The sequence below is a fragment of the Xiphophorus couchianus genome, chromosome 23, assembly GCF_001444195.1.
Source record: "Xiphophorus couchianus chromosome 23, X_couchianus-1.0, whole genome shotgun sequence".
Classification (NCBI taxonomy): domain Eukaryota; kingdom Metazoa; phylum Chordata; class Actinopteri; order Cyprinodontiformes; family Poeciliidae; genus Xiphophorus; species Xiphophorus couchianus.
The window spans coordinates 18155016-18173481 of NC_040250.1; the positions used below are offsets into that span (position 1 = coordinate 18155016).

The 18466-nt window shown below is 39.4% G+C and overlaps 4 protein-coding genes across 4 annotated transcripts; 3 read left to right on the forward strand and 1 right to left on the reverse strand.

The window, feature by feature from the left end:
- The first annotated feature begins 399 nt into the window (after nucleotides 1–399).
- On the forward strand, nucleotides 400–3873 carry rack1 (receptor for activated C kinase 1). Its single transcript, XM_028008038.1, has 8 exons — nucleotides 400–630; nucleotides 1093–1264; nucleotides 2111–2258; nucleotides 2473–2568; nucleotides 2755–2865; nucleotides 3098–3238; nucleotides 3429–3539; nucleotides 3759–3873. The coding sequence occupies exons 1-8, from the start codon at nucleotides 522–524 to the stop codon at nucleotides 3822–3824; spliced, it is 954 nt and encodes a 317-aa protein (XP_027863839.1). The 5' UTR covers nucleotides 400–521; the 3' UTR covers nucleotides 3825–3873.
- Nucleotides 3874–4835: 962 nt separating this feature from the next.
- On the forward strand, nucleotides 4836–7807 carry nme5 (NME/NM23 family member 5). Its single transcript, XM_028008039.1, has 5 exons — nucleotides 4836–4976; nucleotides 6019–6224; nucleotides 6504–6604; nucleotides 6684–6802; nucleotides 6889–7807. The coding sequence occupies exons 1-5, from the start codon at nucleotides 4854–4856 to the stop codon at nucleotides 6970–6972; spliced, it is 633 nt and encodes a 210-aa protein (XP_027863840.1). The 5' UTR covers nucleotides 4836–4853; the 3' UTR covers nucleotides 6973–7807.
- Nucleotides 7808–8335: 528 nt separating this feature from the next.
- On the forward strand, nucleotides 8336–13302 carry LOC114138654 (heterogeneous nuclear ribonucleoprotein A/B-like). Its single transcript, XM_028008037.1, has 9 exons — nucleotides 8336–8469; nucleotides 8940–9142; nucleotides 10509–10677; nucleotides 11121–11279; nucleotides 11375–11506; nucleotides 11602–11692; nucleotides 11792–11947; nucleotides 12056–12141; nucleotides 12564–13302. The coding sequence occupies exons 2-8, from the start codon at nucleotides 8955–8957 to the stop codon at nucleotides 12124–12126; spliced, it is 966 nt and encodes a 321-aa protein (XP_027863838.1). The 5' UTR covers nucleotides 8336–8469; nucleotides 8940–8954; the 3' UTR covers nucleotides 12127–12141; nucleotides 12564–13302.
- phykpl (5-phosphohydroxy-L-lysine phospho-lyase) lies at nucleotides 13121–18363 on the reverse strand. The gene is made up of 12 exons (XM_028008034.1): nucleotides 18119–18363; nucleotides 17902–18020; nucleotides 17382–17541; nucleotides 17229–17303; nucleotides 17060–17147; nucleotides 16851–16967; nucleotides 16628–16710; nucleotides 16323–16548; nucleotides 15984–16138; nucleotides 15239–15328; nucleotides 14748–14881; nucleotides 13121–14126 (listed from the first exon to the last, which is right to left on the reverse strand). Exons 1-12 carry the CDS (start codon nucleotides 18175–18177, stop codon nucleotides 14083–14085), a joined length of 1350 nt encoding a protein of 449 aa, XP_027863835.1. The 5' UTR covers nucleotides 18178–18363; the 3' UTR covers nucleotides 13121–14082.
- Nucleotides 18364–18466: the final 103 nt, after the last annotated feature.

Sequence of the window (18466 nt, forward strand, 5' to 3'; positions counted from 1 at the left end):
TTTCAAAGTGATTTACATCATAAAATTGTACTAACCAATGACGAAACAATCAATAAACATTACATTTCATCAAAGGCTGTCATCAAAGTCATCAAGCAAATATACATAAAATATATCGATTAATGTTCCAGTTATTATGAATAAAAGGCAACTCTAAACAAGTGGGGGTTTAGCCTTGATTTAAAGGAACTCAGTGTTTCAGCATCTTTACAGTTTTATGAAAGTTTTACACAGATTTTTGGTGTATAGAAACTGAATACTGCTTCTCCGTGTTTGAAAAAAAACTGTGTTCAGAACCACGCCTTAAAAAGTTCTAAACTATCCCTTTTATTCAACTTCAAAACGAGCAAAGACAACATATCCCAGAGGCCTTTGCGGAGTCCTCGCCCCCTGATAGCGTTTGCATCCGGGTGCGTTCTTCCTTTTCCTCCGTGCCTAGATGCGATGAGGACTTAGGTTTGCCCGAACCTGCCAAGAATCCGAATCCATCCTTGTGATAGGCACCATCAAACCTCGCCAAAATGACCGAGCAGATGACAGTGAGGGGGACCCTGAAGGGCCACAGTGGATGGGTCACCCAGATCGCCACTACGCCCCAGTACCCCGACATGATTCTGTCGGCGTCCCGAGGTGAGGCTTCCCCCGCCGGCTCCGCCAACATGGCTACAGCTAGCATTGTGCAGTTAGCAACACATTTAACTAATGTTTGATAAAACAGTATAAAGACGGAGTGAATTACATGTGACAAGTGAACAGTAAAAACAGCACTGTAAAGATTTAATCTCTGTTAACACTCAGTACTTTTCAAATGAAGGGGCGATAAGGTTCCATGTTGGTTAGCATATGCTATGTGGCGTCATATATTGAACAACTTAAATTACCCTTTCATTACTTTAATATGACTTCAACAGACTGAAGATTAATACATGCATATAAACTCACCACATCTGTTGAATAGATGTTTGTATCGTACAGCATTTCTTGTTGCCGGCCCCGTACGAGCTAATAAACCATGCTAGCTCAGCAAATGTGTTCAGGTACTGAGAGATCTCCCATGAGTGAAGAATCCCGTGTGTTTATTTTGTTTCCCAGACAAGTCTATCATCATGTGGAAACTGACCCGTGATGAGACCAACTATGGCATCCCCCAGCGCTCCCTGAGGGGTCACTCTCACTTCGTGAGTGATGTTGTCATCTCCTCAGATGGCCAGTTTGCTCTCTCAGGAGCCTGGGACGGGACCCTGCGCCTGTGGGACCTTACCACGTAAGTTCTCATCCACCTACCCCCAAGGGGTCCAAATCCAGTCCGCAGTAGTAGGTGTCCTGCATGATTTCACACGTTCCTCCAGTTTAACACGCCTGAATCAAGTGACTGGTTTACTAGCAGGTCTCTGCAGAAGTTAACACAAGGACCCTGGCTTATGAGGACTTTAGTTTGACACGTTCGACCTAGATCTTTGACTATTTCTTTTTAAATGTGGGAGACCATGGATTTCCTGTAACTTAAGTCCACAAATGCATTACTTTAACTCAATATAACGGGACAAATACTATTTGATTAATGAATATTGTCCTTGTATTTTCTAGCACAACAGAAACATGTGAATCACTGATAAGAGAGGTTTTGTATTCCTCTATTAGAACTCACTAAGCTTAGGAAACTGGAATTGAGAACAGTTAAAGGCCTTTGTCCTTATCCTAGCCTAGCACAAGTTTGAAGTACAGCGTTTATGAAGCAGTTGAAACTTAAAAATATGGTGAATTACAGAAAATGTTTCAGTGCATCTGCATTTGTTGTCAAATCAAGTTGCAGTGATCTGAAAAGAATGTCTGGCATTCAACTTTCTAATCTTTTTTCTTTTGTTTTCTAAGATCTTAGATTGACTATATGTAATGAATGCTTATTGTTTATCATTTGAATTAGTTTATAGGTGGTGGAAAAAAAGAAGGAATTGTTCACAAGAAAAATGCTTGACTTTCTAGTGTAGCCTTTTAAAATAAAACAATATTTTGGGATTTTAGAGACAAGTGATCTTTTTTTGGTTACAATTCGTTGGATGTCTTGAATTGTGAAACCATATATCGTGATCTGCTCTGCTCCTCTCTTCAGTGGCGCCACCACCCGCCAGTTTGTTGGACACAACAAGGATGTTTTGAGCGTGGCGTTCTCTGCTGATAACCGCCAGATTGTGTCTGGCTCTCGGGACAAGACCATCAAGCTGTGGAACACGCTTGGAGTCTGCAAGTACACCATTCAGGTGAGCGACCAGCTGGTGTTACGGGTAGCGAGAAGCCTTAGTAGAATTTGCATGAATTGACATTTTACCAAACATATTCTCAACTTGGAACAGTCAGCAGAAACCTCAGGTGGAATTTTAGTTGTGCTGTTCAACAAGAAACTCAAGTAGATTTTTAAAATTTATTTTATTTTGAATGTTAGATGTGTGCTGAGGATTTCTTTTTATTTTGCAGGATGAAGGCCACACTGAGTGGGTGTCTTGTGTTCGCTTCTCCCCCAATAGCAGCAACCCCATTATCGTCTCCTGCGGCTGGGACAAGATGGTCAAGGTGGGTGGATTTATTTGAAGATTCTCTTCTGCCTATGTCACATTAGCTCAATGATTTAAAACAGTTTGCATGTATTATCCTACATACTCTCTGAGGAGATCATTAAGTTAATGAGAGCAGAAAATTCAACTACTTCAGGTGTTTTTGTCATTGTGAACAAGCTGATCGATGTCCCAACCCCGTTAGGTGTGGAACCTGGCCAACTGCAAGCTGAAGACCAACCACATCGGCCACACCGGCTACCTGAACACAGTGACCGTCTCTCCCGATGGCTCCCTGTGTGCATCTGGTGGAAAGGTAACCTGCCTTTACTTGTAGGTCATCAGATGGTTTACTGTGTTCATTCTGATCGGAAAATCCAACTAAGCTTTCAGGTTTGCTGTGATGGAAAACTATACATGCATCTGTTAAATAGTGATGATACCAGAGGCTGTTTCTGAGCGACGGTGAAACCTGTGGATGTTAAGAGTGATGAAGGTCATGTGGAGTTGGTGGGAATCTTTCATTGAAGTGTTGTTTCTGTGCTCAGGACGGTCAGGCCATGCTGTGGGACCTGAATGAGGGCAAACACCTCTACACTCTGGATAGCGGTGACATCATCAACGCCCTGTGCTTCAGCCCCAACCGTTACTGGCTCTGTGCCGCCACTGGCCCCAGCATTAAGATCTGGGTGAGTCCTCGTCATAAGCATCTCCCGATTAGAATAGGCGGTGATGAAACTTCTACATGCTAGCTGCATTTAATGATGAAATCAGAGGCTGTTTCTGAGCTTTGATCTAAAAGAGTTTTATTCTATAGGAGGATGTGGTGCGTTCCCACTGATCCAAATCTTCTCTCTCGTGGTTCTTGTTTTCTTGCAGGATCTGGAAGGCAAGATCATTGTGGATGAGCTGAGACAGGAAGTGATCAGCACAAACAGCAAGGCCGAACCCCCACAGTGTACTTCCTTGGCTTGGTCTGCTGATGGACAGGTATTTGATTCTCAGCTCTTCAGGCACTTTACAGGCAGATTAACTGCAAGTTTGTTGTAGCCTTGTGGCCCCGGTGATTATACCCATTCACTTTTCATTCTGATATTCACTGCTGACAGTCCTGCAAATATGAGGGGAGCTAGGGAAAAGAAAACACTGTTGTCTAACAGGCTGTTCTTATATCTAGTGTTAACTTCTCACCCTTTTATTTCCCCACAGACCCTGTTTGCTGGTTACACTGACAACCTGATCAGAGTGTGGCAGGTCACTATTGGAACACGATAAGAACCCTTTGCAGAAGCAACTTTGAATAAAAAGACTGTTTAAGAAAATATGTGCTGGTCTCAACGTTTTGTTTGTAAATGTACATTTCAGTACGGAAATAGAGCTGCACAAATTGGAAAATACAACATTATTGTACCACTTGGCCTGACCATCGGAACTGGTTAGCATTAAAGGAACATTAAAAACAATCCATCTAGTTTGTCAATGAAGATTGGCTAGTGATATCTGAATGTACGACACATGCAAGACCTCCTCCCACCAGTGGTGGCCCTTTGCCCCCGTTTGTCGTATTTGTTCTCAAACCCTGACATTGAGGTAAATGAGAAGCAAATTAGCTGCAATGTGTAGAATAAAGAACCAAGCCAAGTGGATCTATAATTTATGTTCTAAATTAGGATGTTATCAGTAAGAAAAAATACAGTATCCTTAATTTTTATATTTTCAGACCTTATTGGAGCTTATATGTGTATTGAAATGTAATATAAACTTCCTATGATACTAAAAAGCTAGCAATGTGTAAGAAACCTGCCAACTTTCCAAATTTTTATTCAGATTTCAAGGACTGTGGTGTTTAACAAAAATTATTGAACAGCAGCTTCAGAGTGCCAATTACATTTTGTTTCTCCTTTTTCGAGACAAATTTAAATCACCTGCCCACAAAAGATTATACATTTTCCAGAATTCTTGAACACTGGGTGCAGGGAGGTTTAAAACTGTATGACGCTTTATTATTGAATATTTCAACTTGTACATTTTTACTTACAAGATAAGAAAAAACGTCTTTCGAAAAAGGCATGGATTGTCCTACATGGTATACCGTAGTTGTCTGGTATCATAGCAACCCACATTACCCAGAAAGTAATCAAACAACCGAATAAATTCGGCTGCTGTTTTTGCTGTGTCTGCATCTCCAATTATTTAGCTACAAATCGTAGTTCGTGCGGAATTATTCACAGACTTTGTGTTAAACGTGTATTTTCTGTTTGAAAGCGGCAGAGGTTGTAAGTTCGCGTCAGCTCGTGAAGGAAAATGGACGAGATTTCACAACGTCTTTATGTTGAAAGAACCCTGGCAATCATCAAACCTGATGTAGTTCATAAATCCGAGGAGATCGAGAAAATCATCCTGAAGGCAGGTTTTTTGATCCTTCAGGTAAGTAGAAATATCAAAGATTTAGGACGTTTGTGGGTAGGAGTCTAAATCACATATTAAAAGAGAATCATCTATTTTAGTGTTTCTTTAGATTTAATCCTTATACCGTTTGTCCACTAGAGGGCAATGGTGACCAATATTTTTAAGCTAGTTCAGCGGACGGGCATTGGGGTTGTAAAAGAGACACAGGGTGCTTAATTTTTCCTAGAAATGATTCAGAGGTGATCAGTTATGTTAAATATAAATGTCTAAGGAAAGGATGTGCCATAATGTGTTGTTTTTCAGGCCGTTTCTTGGTCCACAACATAGTCTTCCCTCAGTGGGACAGGTTTGAAAAACCTCCAAAGGCAGGTGCCTGGGAGGCACGTCCAGTCAAAATGACAGTAAATAAATCCATCATGATAAATACAGGAGCATTGAAAAAAAATATTTCAAACTGCAATATATACTTGGTTGAACTTAAGATTGTTCCTAGTTGTTTTCAATTAATTATGTTTAAAAAATCAGGTATTTATTTTTATTAGTTGTGACCTAAAATGTAACCTCCAACATGTTTATTACTCTCTTTAGTCTCTGTCCAAGCTTAATATTTATATAAAACCAATGTAGAGAAATGTGGAGCTTTGACATATGTGGTTAATTACATTTTAAAGAAATTGTACATGTTCACAGATGAAATTCTTTTCAGATAAAGAACCCCACTTACACTTTGCAAGTGACTGTAAGCTGTTCTATTTGAATGTTTTTTTTCCCTTCAATATAATAAAAGAAGAAACACTTAAGGGGAGAGCTGAAAGCCAAACAGAAAAAAAATGAAATCAATCAGAATTGTGTAGGGAAAAAAAATACTTACCCTAACCCTAATTTAATTCAATATATCTAATAAATTAAAGAAATAGTAAAAGAAACGTCTCATCTGTCTAAATGGACATTTAATCGATCTGCATCAGTGTCATAAAGTTGAGAACAAACCATAACTGAACTGCCTTGCTGCCATAACTGTCTTGCTGAACTGCCTGGAAATGAATTTTCCCTGTGATAGAAGCGCAGGCTGCTGCTGAGTCCTGAGCAATGCAGTGAGTTTTACGCACACCAGTACGGAAAGCTCTTCTTTCCCAGCCTGACGGCCTTCATGAGCTCTGGCCCCATTGTTGTCATGACGCTGGCTCGGCATAACGGCATCACTCACTGGAGGTCCATGATAGGCCCTGACAGCTTCTCCGTAGCCAAAGAATCACATCCAGAGAGGTCAGTCTCAAATAATTCTAGTGTAAATAAATAAATAAATTATGTAAATTCTTTAGAAGAACAGTGTTGTTTGAGGTAAATTTATTATACTTTAGTTTTCCTGAATAATTTAGATATCACATAGTCAATGAAAATACTTTTTTTGTCCAGCAGTGTGGTACTCAGAATTGTTGTCTGAATGCTGCGAAGATCTGTTGACTTTCCTTTAGCCTAATGCTTTTTACTTTCGACTCCATGTGCTGCCGGTGTTTTAAAGTCTTACTGTCTCTTTCTCTCCAGCCTTCGAGCAAAATACGGAACTTCTGACCTAAAGAACGCTCTTCATGGCAGCGACACGTTCTTAACAGCAGTGAGGGAGATTAGATTTATGTTTCCCAACAGTACGTAATTTGCTCTGTCCAAATTACTGCTGCTCATAAACATATGAAGTGCTGATGTCCATGTGATTTCTCTCTGCAGCTGTAATTGAACCCTTTCATTCTAAAGAACAAACTGAAGAGTACTTGAGCACGAATGTAATCCCCGTTCTCTTACATGGACTTACTGAGCTCTGTAAAGAAAAGCCTCTCCACCCCTGCGTAAGTACTGATGCTCAGTGTGTGGAAAACCTTGTATATTATAAGTACAATGTTGTGAGCTTGTGCATCTTTTCTCATCTCATTAGATTTGGCTTGCTGACTGGCTACTGAATAATGATCCAAGCCTACCTCAAATAAATGATGGAGACATTCTGGAAGATAAAAAGTGACAGCCAGGGAGCATGATTGCTATTTTTCCCTTTGTTTGTTTTTGGCAAATTCATGTGTTCAATATCATATATGTAAATATAAGGATACTTGGTAGCAGTAGAGAGCTTTGTTGATTTTCTCTTATAGATCAAAGAATTCTTCAAGCATGTTGATATTAGTGATTAAGCAGTGTGTTTAAACTCCATATCTAAAACAATATTGTAAAATTAAATAGATAAAACACTGTCACATATTTTCAACTGACATGGTTTTGCAATAACTCTTTTTATAATCCTTTACAGAGCCTTAAAATTACAATAAATTTAGCTGACTAATCTCACTAAAACTAAAAAAAGATTTGAATCAAAACTCTATGATTAAAACTAATTAATATGTTCTGTCAAAATCAGCACTGATCCAGTCATGGCTGTTAGTATCAGAGAAAGGACAGCCAATCCAAACAGACTCTTTTTTTCTCTCTTTTTATTTTGCTGAAATGTCTTTAGATGAATTGATGTTGTATAAATAAACTATGTTGTATTAGAAGGAAAACTAACCACCCTGAAACATGATGGTTTCACAATTATGCTGCTTAATGTTAGTATGGTCTAGTCAAATCCCTTATTTAAATCTCACTGAAAATCAGAAGAAAGACTTAAAAATTGGTTGATATATGCTCTCCATCCAATCTGACAGAACTTTGTCTATTATGCAAAAAATGGTCAAAATCTTCAGTCTCAATGTTCACTTCACAATGCTTTGAAAATGAATTATAATTTTTCTACTGCTCCACAAGTTTGCACTGCTTTGTCTTGGTCTGTCACATAAAATCTCAATAAAATTAAGTGAAGTTTCTGTCTGTCATGCCATGTGAGAAAATTTAAAAAATAAAATAAAATAACGTCCAAGGGGTATGAATACTATAACAATAAATTGTATCCTCTCATAATCAAATCAATTTAAATTAGAAAGTTTTTTTTAAGGAGAAGTGGCAGTCATTTTCAATCCATATATGCATATCATCATCATCGGCTTTATTAAAGACACAAATATATCCATAGATTATTTTAATTACAGTTTATTTGCCCCGTCTTGATTTGTTTTCTCTTTACTCTTACAGTGCGGTTGATATAATGTCAACACCTTATTGGTTTGTGCCTTTTGTCAAATGAAATTGATTATGTTGATGTATTTTGTAAGTTTTCATGTTAAAAAAAAAACAAACAATAGGGATGGCTATTTCACTTCTTCTCCGGGGAACTCATTTCCAGCAGTTCAAAAAGGTTCATCGAGTTCCTTCCTGTGTTGTAAGAGGGCGTTAACGACTCTGGCAAAGAAGAAAAAAAAGCGACGTTTGTGATTGGTCAGCGCTGGGAGTGACAGTCAAATGTAACCAATCAGATGGTTCCTTTGCATAAATGCATTTTTCCCCCCTTTGCCGCTTCTAAAAAACCAACCACGAGTTGTCGTCGTGTGGGAGAATCCATCTTGAAGAGAGCTCCTCGGCCGTACGACCAGTAAGTACACCTTCGTTTCTCTCCTAACATGCTTGTATTTGATATTGACAGATATCGCATAGTTTGTTGTGTATTTTTTTCTAACTGTTCAATGTTTTCGAGCGCAATGAAATAAATGCTGCATCGCAATAATGGCCTACATTTCGCGCAGCACGGCCTCAGACTTACGTAATTGCGAATTTCGGTTCAGACTTTTATCAGTATGATTCCGTAGGTTTTCTAATCTTTGCTACCAGACGGGCAGCACTACAGATGGTAGGTGGCAGCTCTTTAATGTCACGAAACGAGCCATTAAAATGTCAGTCAGACGGCCTTCCTGTGTGAGTGCATGAAGCGCAGTGTCGCCGGTCAAAATGGTGGGAAAAGCGTAAATTGGCATCTCGTAAATGGCGAAGCGCGCAAGGGCTGACTGTTTGTGAAAGAGTCGCTTTATGAAGCAACTCATTGCGTACCGTCTCTGTGCTTTCTAGGTATAGTAGTTCAAAATGTCTGAGGCGGAGCAGCAGTACATGGAGACGTCGGAAAACGGCCACGAAGCGGAGGACGATTTTAACGGAGGAGGAAACGACGGCAGCGCCGAAAATGACTGCGGACAAGGTGCGGAGACCGATCCGGACGGGAACTCGCAGGACGGCGGCCAGATCGACGCCAGCAAGGGCGAAGAAGATGCTGGGTGAGTTTAGATAGATATTTTAGGGATTTTCTAGCTTAAAAGGTAGCCGTAATAAGCACTGTTGCTTTCCTACTGTGCCTCTTTGTTCAGCCGGCCTTTTGTTGGCGCCATGTGCCGAGTGGAGGGAGGGGGATGGGCGTTACAGCAGACATTAAACCATTCAATACTAGCAGATGAAAGATTACAGCTACATGTCTGATATTCTGCCCAAATCCAAACTTTTAATTTCTTGAAACGTAATCGTAAACGTACTCTAAAGCTTCATCTAAGTGTGGCCCCTCCCCCATGTGTTGCTGGATCAACAGATGTGCTGGAACATAGTGTACATAATGTATATTTTTCCCCGCCCCCTCTTCCTAGGACAATTCCTGCTATCTACGTGAGCGAGCACTGTGTAAATTATTAAACAAAAAGGGTCAAAACGTGAGAACTGTTTCTCAAGGAAGTTCTAATATCAGAGAAAGATAAGTAAATAAAACGGAATCTATTTTTGTGTGAAACAATTTGAGAAGTTTTGCTTCCCCTTATTAAATCTTCTGTTAACTGTTACTAACCAAGTTTAATTCCATTAGCCACACCCTTGCCTTATTAATGCCAAGATGGTGGAATTAGGAAATTACTTAAATTAGCATACTAAATCTGAGTATCACTAACTTAAACACAGGGGGGCAAAAAACCCCAAAGCAATGTCCAAAGCACTGAAAGCTTCACTTGCCTCCCAACACAAGCGATAAATGGCATCCACAAGTTCTTATTAACCAAAAGACATATTTACGATCCCCCCAAGATTGCTGGAGTGATGTTTTGTGGACTGACTAAACTAAAGAGAAACTGAAAGGTGCGTGTCACATCTGTTGTAGATATTAGCACATAGCATTTCAGGAATGGATCTTGCTGCCAAACATGGTGGTGGTTGTGTGATGGCCTGGAGCTACTTTGGTGCTGATTGTCATGATTCATAAATCATAGCAATCAGAAATTTCCATGATTTATGAATTAATGAATTTTGTCTTTTACTAAAACACTTGGTTAGAAAACCAGCCATTGGTTTGATTATAAATAATTTTCTTATTTATATTTTTATAAATATTTATACTTCTATTTACATTGGTATCGGTGTAATGTCAGCCAAGCAGAGTAGAATGAATGGGGAAGAAATGTTCATTTCCTGGCAAATTTGATGGTCTTTAGTGGAAAGGTAAAGTGACCGAAAGCATATCTGTAATATGGAGTGCTTAAATGTTTGACAAATCTGACCTCTTATTTATTTTTGTGGAAATGTGGTCCAAGTTTAAGCCAAATCCTCTATTCACTGTAATTCACACTGTGTATTTGGCTAACTGTGTTTGTTTTATTTTGTTTTCAGCAAAATGTTTGTTGGCGGGCTAAGCTGGGACACAAGCAAAAAGGATCTGAAGGATTACTTCTCAAAGTTTGGAGAGGTGACAGACTGCACTATTAAGATGGACCAGCAGACGGGCCGGTCAAGGGGATTTGGCTTCATTCTCTTTAAGGACTCAGCGAGTGTAGACAAGGTAAGGAAGGACACAAGATGCGTTCTATTAGAATTAATGCAAGACATTTTAGAATCACTAATTTAAATTTAACGCCTGCTTCAATTATAAAAACACTTTAACTTACATTTGTGTTTTTAACCTGGCATGAGTCCATTGCTTCTACATCAGTGTTATCTAACTTGAACACATTTAAACGACAAATGGGGCAACTACACAATGAATTTTGATAACCAGCTGTTGAAATGTACTAAGTAAATAAAGCTGTTGGTGGCAGACAGTATAACAAACACCTGTTGATTTATATTGCCTCAAAAAATACTCAAATGAACCAATTCCAGAAACAGATTATTTGCTATGGGGAAGGGGGAATATCATAAATCTAAAATACAAGCAATGTTCTTTGTGGAAGTGCTTGTGTGTTTGCCAGGTTGCAATTAACGTCAAATGTTCGTCTTTTGTAGGTTCTTGAGCAGAAGGAGCACAGGTTAGATGGCAGACAGATTGACCCCAAGAGAGCCATGGCCATGAAGAAGGAGCCAGTAAAGAAAATCTTTGTTGGAGGCCTTAACCCGGATACCGCCAAGGAAGTCATCGAAGAATACTTCGGGACCTTTGGAGAGGTACAACAAGTATTCTGTTGACTTCAGATGGTTGAGAATGTAAGCAAGCATGAAATTGCTGGCTGCTTCACAAAGTATTTTTTTATTTTTTGTAGATTGAGACCATTGAACTCCCACAAGATCCAAAGACTGAGAAGAGGAGAGGATTTGTATTTATTACGTATAAAGAGGAGCCTTCTGTCAAGAAGGTTATGGAGAAGAAGTACCATACCGTCGGTGGAAGCAAGGTAAACCCGATGACAGATTACTGGTTATTGGTGTCAGGTGGCTACGTTTTAAAAAATGTCCCTCCTCTCAAAAACATGTGCTATTGTTTTTACAGTGTGAAATAAAAATTGCCCAGCCCAAAGAGGTCTACATGCAGCAGCAGTACGGTGCCCGGGGATACGGAGGCCGTGGCAGGGGACGTGGAGGTGAGGCATTTCATCACATTTGATGAAACCTCGTTCTCTTTATAGCTACATCTGCTCTGAAACTTGAGTTGTGACAAAGGCCTCACCTATTGTTTCTAGGCCAGGGCCAGAACTGGAATCAAGGATACAACAACTACTGGAACCAGGGATACAACCAGGGCTATGGTTATGGACAGCAGGGCTATGGATACGGTGGCTATGGCAACTATGACTACTCTGCTGGTTATTACGGCTATGGGGGTGGCTACGATTACAGTAAGCGATAAGTGCCCCCAGGGAAAGACACTGAATGAGAGAAACTTTATTTTCTTGGTCCTCCTTGTTGTACAGAAGAACTCAGTCCCTTTTTCTCTTGTCCTCCAGACCAGGGCAATACAAGCTATGGGAAAACTCCAAGACGTGGAGGCCACCAGAGTAGCTACAAGCCATACTGATCACACGTAGTGCAGGTATGCATTCTTGCATCATCCGTGGTAGTATGAGATCGTAGCTATAACCATTAGTGCCTTTTGGCCCCACAAAGAGCTCCATCTACACTAAATCCATTCAACCATTGTGGTGGGGTTATAGTAGGGCGTGATGAGGGGTCTGGGATCATTAAAGATGGATTCATTCCACCTGTCTGCCATCTTGAGATGCATCTCTACAAAGCCTACTTGATCAGTAAGGATTTGTGGTGGTCCAGAAAAGAAATGAGGACTGATCTGATCAGCTAGCAGCCGTGTCCCCTGCCCGCCCCTTTCCCGTCCCAAAATGTTTGTCATTCACTTTATTTGTCGAACTCATTCATGCACCTGTCTGTCTCTGTGTTACTGCATGCCACGCTCGGTTAATTCTCAGTAACGTAAAGCACCGTGTTTTTCCTCCTAAGGTCTAAAGTAAATAAGAAAAAGAGATCCATGGTCTGACCACAGCGAACATGGGCTCTGGCTTTTCCTTTGGAGTTGGCAGAAATTTGGACTCATGCTCCATTTGTACAGATCAAGTGAGGAACTGGGGAAGCAAATGTCACTTTTCCACTTTTTTTTTTTTTTCTTTTATTTTATATTGTTTTGTGTCCATTTACATTTCCAGTGATGGAAGTGTTATTTTTACTGTACTTTTTGGTACCCTTTTTGAATCTAATGTATTGTATGGTTGTATTTTTACATGTCGACTGGAATTACAGACGAGCAGGAGCAAAGGGCTTTGAAAAGCTCTCAAATAAAACAATATTGCTTTTTTGTTCTGTGTGTTTCTAGATTTTTAGTTATGTTCTCCCATGCTGAGTGTTGGAAATGAATTGCATGGCTTCAGATGTGGGGATGAGGTGATTTAAAAAGGGATTTACACTAATCAAAGGGTTCTTTAAAAAATGTCAAGTGAGTGCTATGGGGACTTGTAGAAAACAACAACCAGCATTTATTTCAATTTTGTTTTATTTCTTTGTTTTTTTTGCTTTTAAGGAAGTTTCTCCCCACCATGTCTGCAATTTTTAAGTGGCTTTATTAGTGTTATTCAACTTGAACGCAAGCCTGTTATAATGTAAGAGGGTAACCCCTCTGTCACTGGAAACTCATTCCTCTAGTGTCTTGGGCAAATTGATAGAAATAAAAATTTGGTTTATATTACACATGGATCTTTTGGTTATTTTTTTGTAAAGTTAATGTTAAATGTCCTGTTTAATGTACTGTTAATGGTAAATTGGCTTGCATGTTTTGCTTCGACATCTCCTCGGATTCCTGTTTGGGGAGATGTGGCAGAGGGCTTCTCTACCTGTTAATACCCAACCGCACTTAATGTGAACCTGGAACACTTGAGCTTTTGTAACAATGTATCCATCAGTTAAAGATGGTCTGGTAAGTGCTTAACTGGGCCTACTGTGTATTGATGACATGTTTTGGATACGTATGATGAAGCTGCATTATTTAAATTATGGCTGCTGTGGGCAAAAGAACAGGCAATGCGATTAAGAATTTAAACTTTTATTTCCATGATTTAGAATTGACATTTTTCTTTTAATTTACAAAAAGATTATATGATCGGTAATGATGTCAGAGGAAAGATTGATCACATGTTCTGCAAAAATCTATACCATGAATTTGATGCTGAACACCCAAAACAATATTTTACCATGAAAATGTAGCTTCAATAGAACTCGACGCCCAAATCCTTTACAATGCATTTCCATTGGGCTTTGACCCACAGTTTATACTTGATGTACCAGAAAAGTCTTGAAGTCCCACAGCAGTCAGTGTTTGGGGGGAAATGCCACCTCTGAAATGACCTGCTAGCCTGTCAGATCTGCAGCAGCCTGAAGTGTGGATATCTCTACCTCTGAACAACTTCATGAATGTGACATCTTGACAATGTTGAATGCAATTAAAGGTTTTCTACAGGTTTGGCAAACTTTAGATGTCTTCATTTTCCAGTTTGAGATTCTTGGCCTCCATATCTGTGAAGAGGAAAACCCATATAAATCACTTATTATAGCAGATCAATTTATTCTGAAGGCTTTCTTTTCCTCTGTGTTAACATTACTGGTAAACAGGTGTATCTCAACTAGATAACAGTTAAAGTTCATTAAAATGGTGAAACCTCAGTGAATCCCGCAATACAGTTAAACTTCAGTTAATTTAAATGATAGGACACAGGCGGATGCCCTTCATGTTGCACTGCATTGATTCAGTAATTCATGCAAAAAGATTTATTCTACATACCAACTTAATATAAACTGATTTTCTGATTAACTGGATCAGAATTTTATTAGCTGCAAGCCACAATCGTCAAAACTGACATTTGAAATTGGTCATTGTGTAATCTGCAGAACTTTTAAAATGAATCCCTGCAATGGCTTGATGAACCTGTATAAAGATCAGTGTCAGACTGATTTTATTCTTAGTGCAATGCATCTTTTATGTTGTGCAAAATAACGTGGCCGATGTCGGAACTGCCCCTATTCTAGGGAAATGCTGTAATGTATGCAGTTAGCCTGTTTGCCGACCTTCAGTAAATGAGCTGTTGGTTTACATAACATGTTTACTGCTAATGTAGAAGTGGAGCTTGTGCTACAAACCAGTGAGGATGCGGTCAATGCACTGAACAACCAGCTCTGCGTCTTCCAAACTGAAGCACATGGGAGGCTTAAACTTCAAGACATTTTCCCAGGGGCCATCTGTGCTAACACAGATTTGATCCTCTTCCTTTAACCTGGTATAAAGAGGACATCAAATGACTCAGATGAAGGTTAAAATACGACAGCACAGTCAGCTCTTTGTTGGTATTCCTTTTATACTCAGGAGGATCCAGAAAAATCTATTTGCAATTCCTACTTTTTGATTTGTTAAATCAGTTTCGCACAGTTCAATTTCTGATACTAACCTTGTTGCCACTGTTTAAAAAAAAAACAAAACTGTAAATCCATTACTGATGTAAATTATTAATAATTTGCTTAGTCATTAAGCACAATAATAGGCAAACTCCATTTAGCTCTCCAACTTTCATCTGAAACATGTTTTAAGTAGAGAGCCAATTATCAGGTACATGGAAGACAGCATCATTCCATACCTCTTTACCACCCACGCTGCAGTTTTAGTGGCAGGAGTTTTAGTTTGTCTGTCTGTAACCAGCTCTAGTCCAACAAACAAGCCGACCCCGCTAAAAGTAAAAAAGCAGAAACGGTCATTTTAGACAAGAGGCGGGGGTAAACACAGCGACACTCCTAAAGGGAATTTAGTGATCCTCATCCTAATCTGTGTTTGATCTGTGGGAGGAAGCTGGAGTACCCAGAGAGAACCCACACATGACCCAGTAGCTATCCAATTTAGCAGTTAGATATTCTGAAAGAACGCACAACATTTTCTCATGATCAGTAAAGATGATTCTACAAAGTGTTAAAGCTGGGAACTTAAAACCCCCCCCAAAAAAACATGTCAATTTCCTTCTATTTCACAAAAAGTTCCCAGTACGATATACTGAAGTTTATGGATACTGCGTGACAAATTGTGAGAAAGTTAAGTGTTATAAATACTTTTGAAAAGTAATTGTTGAACTTCTGGTTGGTGTAAATGAAATCTGACTTGTCTTTAGATTCTCTGCTTAGCAGAAGACAGATGAAGCACAGATGTTTTAAAAAAATAGCTTATGTAACTTCAATTTGAAGTTATAATTGTACAGTTGGTACTTTGCAACAGTTTTATGGTATGAAATGTCAAGCAGGCATTGTGCAACTAAATGTGTGTTATTAGTCGTAGAAGACATTTTATTGTTGTACGTCCAAACAGTGAGAAAATGGAAGAATATGTACCCTTACCGGACATCTCCAATTATTTCATGTCTTTGTTGTAGTTTCTTTAGCAAATCTTTGAGATGTGCTCCCACCCTTATAGCATTTCCTCTTAGATCTTCCTTCTCAATCACATCAAGAACTGCCAAGCCAATGGCACATGACACTGGATTGCCTCCAAACTGCAATATAATAGAGACATTTCATAAAATCAATACAAAGCTCTTTCAAATAGGAATAAACACTACCTAAATGGACATATTCATCTGACATCTGTTAGGAAAGCAGTCTTAATGGCATCTTTGCGTCTTTCTAAAAATGTAAGTTAGTAAGATGGTTGTCACTATAACATTTCTGAATGATCACCGTATTGAAGTACTCCACTCCATTAGCAGTGAAAGCTCTGGCTATCTCCACAGTAGTTGCCACACATGCCAGAGGATGGCCGTTACCCATCGGCTTCCCCATGGTCACGATATCCGGGCAGAAATCCTCTCCCTCAAGCTGGAAAGCCCAAAAATGAGTCCCAGTTCGTCCAAAACCTGTCTGAACTTCGTCTACAACAAATACTCCACCAGCGGAGCGCACGTATCTGTGGAGGGTAAAAGTAAAGAGTCACCATCCTATCTGGACCGGGGCAAAGAAACGTCAGCAAGTAGATCCGTACTGACTCTGCGACTTTAGAGAAGTATCCTTGGGGCAAGATGATTTGTCCCCCAACACTGGGTAAGGACTCGGCAAAGAAGGCCGCAATCTAAGGTAGAAAGAGTAATAAACATAACATAAAGGGCATATATTTGTGTTGTTCACTGTAGTCAGGCAATGTTTAGATTAGTAAATCTTTAAAATATTGCCTGTTTTACCACTGAAACATGAAGAGGGACTAAAATGTACCTTTCGACCTTTTTTATTGATTTCCTCTACCAAGTGTTTTACTGTATCAGCATAAGCTTGGCCTGGATTGGGATGCTCCTCTCTATATATGCCTCTGTAGGTGTCAGGTAAGGGAGCCTGGGAGGACAAATTGCAATATCTCAGACAAGCAGAAATACAATGTTTTTCTTTTAAAGTTTGCATACTAAGAGTTGTATATATTTACACACCACATGAACCCATTCTTTCTGCCCTGCCAGTTTCCGGAACTTGTAAGGACTAATGTCGATGAGTGACTTTAGATGCCCATGGTATGCACTGGTGTGGAAGGAATGTTTATTATATTCAAAAGGTGTGTTGTTTTTCTGTAATGTGTTGCTCAGGTGTTAAGATTCTTACTGATCTAGCACTACGACGTCCTCATGTTGGGTGTACTGCTCTGCCAGGCGGAGGGCTAGATCGTTGGCCTCTGACCTGTCAGAGAAGCGAATTTGATCACTGACATGTTACTTCTGGGATGTGATTCAGTGAAGCTTCAGATAGATATTTTACCCAGAGTTCACAAAATAGAAGACAGACAGTTTCTTGGGCAAGGTTGCTGCCAGGCGATCTGCATACAGGACTATGTTGTCATGGAGAAAGCGTGTATTTGCATTCAGGAGGTCCATTTGAGCCGTAGCAGTCTTTGTTATAGCGGGGTGACAATGTCCCACTGCAGGAAACACAATTAACAGTTAACACTGACTTGCACTGGTTTACTTTATTCTTTACAAGCTTCAATAATAATTTATCTACTGTGATTGTATGTGTGCATAATTAAGAAGTAGAAGGAAGAGAAGAAGTAGTTTTCAGGGGACAGGGCTGTTTGTGTTTTGTTTTATTTTTTACAAAAAATAAAATATGAAAATTGTACCATACATTTATATTTAGTACCCTTTACTCCACAAGTCTGTGAATGAGGAAATACTTTTGGCAGAACTTTTAAAAATTACATTAGAGGGATTCCTGCCACCAGGTGACAGTAGTACAACGTGTATAGAAAAGATCAACATACAGAAATGTAAAACTTTACCATGTTGGACGTTACTGATGCAATCCAGATAGCGTTTGCCATTTTCATCAAACAGATACTGTCCTCTTGCTTTTACTATCTTCACAGGGTCTTCTGAATAGAAGAGTCTGCACGACTGACTATGATTAAAAAAAAGCACAAGTCAGCGGTGAACTACGTAGAATATTACCCATTACCAACAATAAATTAAAACATTAAGAGCTTTGATGTTACATACCCAATTAACCGCTGCCTCATTTCGAGGGTTTCTTCTTTCTTGAATCTTTCCTCAGCCATGTCTTCTCTTGTTTCGTCAGCTATACACACACAAAGCAACTATTGAAGCAATGAACGGTTTGCTACATACCCACAGCTATCGAATGTATTGATTCATTTCATTAAACTATTTAACAAAACATTCTGCCATCGCCAGTGGTGTGCAAAGTCAAAACAGCCACCGCACATGCGCAGATGCCCAGTTGGTGTTTTAAGTTAACCCAGTTTTGACAAATGCATGTTTTTACGAACAAATTCTTGTACGCTAATTAAAAAGAATGTTCGTGTTGTTAGTTTTTTAATGGCATAC